Genomic DNA, 7,088 nt, shown 5'->3' on the forward strand with positions numbered 1-7,088 from the left:
CTTTATCTCAGGTGGAAGATAAAAACATTAATTAAGTACATATCCTATGTAGTACTACGTAACGAATTAATTTAACAGATGAATTTTTGGGTTCTTAGTGGATAATGATGTCTTAATGGTTCATAATTATGCACAAAAATTCAATGGATTGGGCCATACAACTTTAATTAATTTCTACGTCATTTATGTGAATGTGCAAATCACACAATCAAGTTGCATTCAAAATACTACTACTAATATTCAACACTATCCTAAAATTAATATAAATGAGAGTAGAAGTATTATCGGTGACAGGATATATAATATGGCTCTATATAGACGATTGAGTAATTAAAACCACATTTATCATATATAACAATAAACGTTTTCATAAAGTATATGATTTTGAAAATGGTGATAATTGTGGTGTAGAATGAGAGACTACAACAGAATAATTATAATTTACTCATTACTTTTTTTACAATCTGGTAGTATTTTATTTCTGGCGACAATTATTAGTGACTAGGTAATATTAGTGGGTTGTGTTACGTTGCACAGACCCTAACTAACAATGGCTCCACTTCATTTAATATCATTAATTATTAATTATCGATGCTGATAGTTTCAATTTCATACAGATTATTAATCTGTTTAATGATACTATACCGCATTTCCAAGCTTCGAAAATTTGAAATTAATACCTGTTTTCATAATATGTGGAGTACCAAATTATACTTATGACATTGCTTTTCACTTTTGTATATCACATGTCTGATTGTCCCATTCGTGAAATATTCGATTGTTAAATGTTTGACACAATTATTAATTAGTATCAGTATTTATGTTTGTGATTTTGGTAATTAGTTGAATGTGTAATCAAGAGAGTTCATGGATAACAGATAGACATAACATGATTAATCATAGCATAGCTTCTGCCATGAGAGGCAACAAATTGTCTGGCAGTTCCTATTAATTAATGTTACAACATAGATCATGCATGTTAGCTCAACTATAATTGAAATGAAGGCTCTAGCTAGATCTGTATACGATCAATAATTATTTTCCCAGTTCACTTTTTATAGCATATGCTAATCAAAACCATGATACTTGGATTAATGAAATGAAATTAAGACACAATATCTACACGCAAGGTACAACCTTAATTCTATGTTCGTTATCCCATTTTCTGTTTTCCCCATGTGCTCTGCTTTCAATGTTTTCTTTAGGTTCAAGATTATGTGATTCTATTCAAATTTTGTAGTACTAGTATATAGTTATTTAATCATTCAAATTTCAATAATGTCGAATTCAAGCATTGCGGAAATGAAAGAAAGTGGCATCGAAGTGATCGATAGATAAACCGTGTCATTATTAGTTGATGGCTAACAGAATTTTAATTACTTAATTGTAGTTATGGTTAAATGATTAATTAAGCCTCCAGCTCACTAACATGCCATGAACATTGATAATATCACAAACAATAATTGCAAATCATGCTGATTCCCTTATTTATCGCTTATACAAGATTGATGCTAGTATTGTGCATCTTTTTAATTCCCTGTAAACTCTTCCATTCATAAACTACTAAAACTAAAACAGGCTTATTATTGGTAGCAATCGATTGCATTAAACAGGTAAAACACGCTATAGTTTTTTCACTATAACTTTACCTCTGTTTTGGTTTCCAAAAATGTTTGTGTGAAACATCATTTTCACGAAGCATAGACAACGCAACTGCGGATGAAAGAATCAAATGGTCCACACTCCAATAATTATACCAAAATATAACAAACTTTCATCAAAATGATTTAGATTGAGTACACCACCAACACGTGCCACTTCCATATTTGACCCTCCCAAAACACTGCTTTTCCTTTATTATTATTATTATTATTATTATGCATAACATAAGCTATATATCCAAATACACACTCTGCTATTCCAGATTCACCCCTCACAATTACAGGATTCCACCAAACACCAAAATTCACTTTAACAAATACCTAAACATAATTTTTTAAAAGAAAAGAAAAGAAAAGAAAAGAAAAGAAAAGAAAAGGAATTGAGATCATTTTCAACTAGGTCATGAACATGAAACAGACACACCCACACTAGCGAAGTGGTGGGACACACACACACACACACACACACCTCACTAACTGAGTCAACCCAGTGAGTTGAGTCTTTTACCTGAGTTTCCAAGCGGAGGTGGCAATCAATGGCCTTGTGTGCCATCCCAGCATCAAACATCCATTATTTTCATCCACTCTGTAACCATCCCCACCTGCAAACAGCGCCAGCAGCATGCTAGCCTGCTTGTACGCATTAGACCCCAAGTGAACCGCTTCAAACCCGGCCGAACCGAACCGGCTTTTCCACTGCTCCAGCGTCTCGTGCCTCTCGACCCGGTCCACCCCTTCGCACGCCACCACATTGCATATCTGCCGCCCTAGGTAAACCTCGCTCATCACCTTGTCTTGGACGCTAACCGCCTCTTCGCCGCCGCCGCCGCAACTCTCCAGTGAATCGAATAAGGTGGAGTAGTAGTGGAGAGACTCGGTGAATCGGTCCAGGAAGGCACTCCCGTTGTGATTAGCCTCCTGCTCGACAACAGTTAAGATCTCCGGTTTCAGCTCGCTGACCACTTGAAGCACCTTCTCGATTGCCCCTGGCCGGGCGAGGAGCTGGTGGAGCTCGAAGATTGAATTCACGGCGACTGTTTCTCCCTCGCGGATTTCGAACATTGCGGCGTCGAGGTCGGCTAAGGAGTTTGCTACGAACCCTCTGTATTCGAACTCAACATTGATCGATTCCGCCAATTGAGCTAATCTCCACCCGACTTCCTGTAAATGATCGGTTTCGTCGTGTGAGGGCGGGCCGATACCGGTTAATCGGAAGCTAGGCGGGCCGCCGGGTCGAAGTGCCAGCGCTTGTAGCAGCGCGGGCCATTGCATCCCCTGTTTCATACTAAAATCGATGACGTGGACTCGAGATTTCCCCGCGAAGGCCTCGAGAATCGCTTGATTGGCGGTGAAGTGGGCGAATTTGAGATAGGGGCAGGTCTCGTAGAAGTGCATTTGCAGCATATCGTTGAACGCCGAATCCTGCTGATTGGCTGGGTATAATTTGTAGATTCGCCGCGCTAGGGCTTCGGCGAAGTAGGTGGCGACTTTCCTCATCGCTCCGGCCTGCGAAACCGCCAGAAATCCGATGTTCTTCACTAGAGCTTCCGCCAATTTGAAATTCTCCTGCTGTACGGCTTCTGCGCACGCCATCAGCGTGTGAACGAGCCGGATGCCGTTTTCCTGCGAGTCAACCAGGAGCGGCGTCGCAGGAGGCGGAGGCGCCACTGCAGCGATTGAAGTTTTGAGTTTCTTCGGCTGCGGCTGGTTCTGTTCCGGCGGCGGGGGCTGGGTTCTAGGGTAGACGGCTTTACCGGGTATGGCGATTAGATCGGAGCCGAAATCGAGGTCAATCGGCATCTGGCTGTTGACAGAAGCTGAAGATTCTAGAAAGGGATCCGAGGAGGAATCGAATTCGGGGATTGGATTGAAGCCGGAGATCATGGATTCGAGCCAGGAGGCGATATCGGAGGGGTTGTAATGGACGGTTTCGTCGGCGAGCTGGGAGAGGCCTTCCTGGTGGAAAGAGCCCATGGCTTCCTCGAGCTGCTCGAGCTTCTGAGCTACGCCGGCCATGTCAGAGGACTTGACGTTGTAGCCGAGGACGGCGAAGTGCTCGTCGACACCGCCATCGTCGGGCTGGCAAGGCCACATCTTGGGGTTGGCAGAGGAGAAATTCTGTCGATTGAAGTGGTCTGGCTTCATCTAGAAGGAAGATTGGCTTGGTAGGGGTGTTGAATAGGTGAAGAAGAAGGGAAGAATCAGGACATTGGGGATTGGCCTAGGGTTGCTTGGTTTTTCTCATATGTCCTCTGTTTCTGAGTTTTTGCTCGGTGGCCCAGAGAGATGACAGTACTGTATGTAGTGTAGTGTGTGTGTTCTGTTTAGAGAGAGAGAGAGATTGTGTGAATCAGTATTGGGGACTTGAAAAATAGAGGTACGAATCAAAGAGAGGGAGAGTGAGGGGTAAATAAAATTGAATTGAAGGGGGGCTCATGACACACAACAACCAGCCCAGGTATCATTCGCAATAAAAGGTGCGGGTAATAATTTCTTACTGCTTCCAAATTCTATCTTCTCATCTCTTTTCAATCCATCCCAGATCTGTAAAAAAATGTAAGCTATTGTGCATGATTGTATCTACCAATGGAGTTGGGAAATACTAATATTGATCAAAGCGTATTTTCTAATATAGGCTTCCGCATTTATCATCCTTTAATTTTCCTTCTCTTCCAAAATTCTATTTATAGAAAAATAATACTAATTAAATATTGGTGGAAGTTAAGTTGCACCACCCGGGTTGTTTATTGGTGCTGTGCCGTCCCTATTAACATTTCAAATATGGATAATCAATCCAAAGAATCAAGAAAACATATAATTGGATTATTTTCATCGATATATCCTCACACCTAGTCATTTGTTTTCTAAACAAGATAGTAGAGTAATAAATTTTAACTGAATTGTACCCAATTACACGGTGAAATTGAGTTGGTAAAAAAAAGGTTATTGACATACCTTTTAAATATACTTTTTACTTTTTATGTTGTACTTGGATTTTGGAACGAACAAATTGGACTGATTTATATATTGATAGGACCCATATAAAGATTAGGGAACACAAAGTGAGTTCATTAAAGATGAAATAAATCGTAATCATTTTTAGGCTTAATACGGTTCATCACACGACAACATAGGCACGTTTTCATAAATCATAATCAAAGCTCCAACATGATCAAAATTGAAAATCGACGTATAATATTTTCAAATTTTTCACAGTTTTATATTGACAATTATATTCGGACCAATCTTGTCTAAAGTCGAAAATCACATCAATTATTTATACATATATACTAGGGGGACGAGTGATTTTTTTTATAATTGTTTTATTGGATGTGACATAAATAACTAGGAAAGGTTAGAATTTGGAAACTCAATAATATCATATCACTACTGGAGATGTTGCTAGTATCATAATTAGTAACATTATGTTGTTTTACTAATAATCAGCATAGAGATTGGTACAAAGAAGACCAATAATTCAAATCCTATTCACCTTTATTTACTATATGTTGAGTGAAATGGAATGAGCTTTAGAGCATCCGCAGCGGTGAGCAGGCCGGCGTCCGTCCGTCCATGCCAGCGGCATGGCACCGCTGTCCACCGCTGCGCTTTTGCCGCTGACGTGGCGCTACTCGATGCATCGAGCACGTCCGTGCCAGCGAGCAGCGTACGTGGCAGCCTCCCATTAGCCAATGACATAGCCGTTGACAATTTAATTATTTTTTTAAAAATAGATTTTAATTAAAAAATCCGATTAAAAAAATCCCACTTCCCAAAAAATTATATCCGTTTTCTATCCACTTTTAATTTATTTTTCAATTTTTTTCCTAAAAATACACATTTTCATCTATAAATACTCCCACTTCCATACCAAAAAATTCACACCACACTTCACAATTGTCATCTAGATTCTCTCATTTCCACTCTCAATTCTCAATCTTTCTTTTACTCTTACTCTTACAACAAAACAATGTCCGGCCACGACGATCACCCCTCCGACTCCCACGGTTGGAACCCCGATTGGTTCGGTTCACAACCATTTCCTAGTCCGGAAACGGAATGTTCAGCCCCTCCTCAAACCCAAGGTTCGCAAGTTCCGGGTGGCTACCGGCTTACCCGGTCGACGACCAAGATGCCCTCGAAGGGCAATACGGGTGGACACCCGAGCCATCCGTGCCTAGAGCGGGAGGGAGCGCCCCCTCTCAAGCTCCTCCTCTTCCTACTCGCGGTGTCCGCACCCCGTAGACTCCGGGGAGATGGAGCAATTGTTCAAAGCGTTCATGTCAATCTTCGAAGATCCGGAGGTTGGCACGAACCAATCCAGTGACCATTATTGGTGGCGCATCTGTCGCGCAACGAGAGTATGGTGCGCAATGCCATATACAGAGCCAACGAAGAAATCCAAAAGTTCCAGGGGTATTACCTCCAGGAAGAGCGGTCGGCGGGGAGCGGCTGGAGCGAGCTTGACATCATCAGTTCTGCCTTGACGACCTACCAATCCATGAACTATAAGCCGTTCAAGTACCTCGACATTTGGCAGGAGATGCGGTCGCATCCGAAGTATAGGGGAGGCGTAACATCCTTCTTTAGCTCCTCCTCCAAACGGTCGAGGTCGATATCCCTATCCGACGCCGGCTCCGAAGATGTGGCTAGCCAACTTGCCGGAGCTAACTTGGGTAGCCCCGACGCCGGCCCGAGCGGTTCCCAACGCCGGCCGCAAGAAAGGAAGAAGGCGGCGGCCAACCGCCGTCGCACCACGACTCCATCCGCCACCGCTCCCGAACCCGCTCCGGCTCCCGCTCCCTATGTGCCACCTCAACCCCCCACCAACTCGTTGTGGGGGATTTTGGCTCAACTCAATTTGGCCGATAGGTCAAATATGACCCTCGAGCATCTTCGATCGCATGTGGCGATGATACGGGGTCTCCGAAGAACATTGAGGGTAGAGTCGGATGAATAGTCATCCACGGGAGTAATTTTTATTTTTTAAGTGTTTAATTATGTAATTTTTAATTTTTAGGATTTTAATTATATAATTTTTTATTTTTAGTATTTTAATTATGTAATTTTTAACTTTTTTGTAATTTGTAATATTATTTTGGTTATTTTAAATGTATTTTAATTTTATGGAAATGTTTTTATTTAAATTGAATAATAGAATGGTGGGACTCTTGAGCTTGTCTTTATGGAAAAGCAAGGACGTGGACTCGTTGGCAAGAGTATGGAGGTAGATGCTCTTAGGGGCGAACATCATCATAACTGATCCCAAATTTTGATTGGTAAGTTCTAGTTCACAGCCTGGGTAAATTAAATGTGAAGTGTGGTTAATTTCAAAAGTATGTACATCGATTTAAAACTCTCTTCTTTTATGGTGAATGGGAACTTGTGATGGTAAAGCTGTTAAAATGAATTAACAATTAGTATAAA

At 41.4% G+C, this 7,088-nt stretch overlaps 1 protein-coding gene across 1 annotated transcript; it reads right to left on the reverse strand.

Moving 5' to 3' along the window:
• Positions 1-1,720: 1,720 nt before the first annotated feature.
• LOC121768866 (DELLA protein GAI1-like) lies at positions 1,721-4,193 on the reverse strand. Its single transcript, XM_042165455.1, has one exon. It carries the CDS (start codon positions 3,804-3,806, stop codon positions 2,166-2,168), a length of 1,641 nt encoding a protein of 546 aa, XP_042021389.1. The 5' UTR covers positions 3,807-4,193; the 3' UTR covers positions 1,721-2,165.
• Positions 4,194-7,088: the final 2,895 nt, after the last annotated feature.

This window comes from Salvia splendens, chromosome 15, assembly GCF_004379255.2.
Source record: "Salvia splendens isolate huo1 chromosome 15, SspV2, whole genome shotgun sequence".
NCBI lineage: Eukaryota > Viridiplantae > Streptophyta > Magnoliopsida > Lamiales > Lamiaceae > Salvia > Salvia splendens.

Coding starts and splice junctions, on each gene's coding strand:
- LOC121768866 (XM_042165455.1), bottom strand. CDS start 3,806: ATGAAGCCAGACCACTTCAATCGACAGAATTTCTCCTCTGCCAACCCC.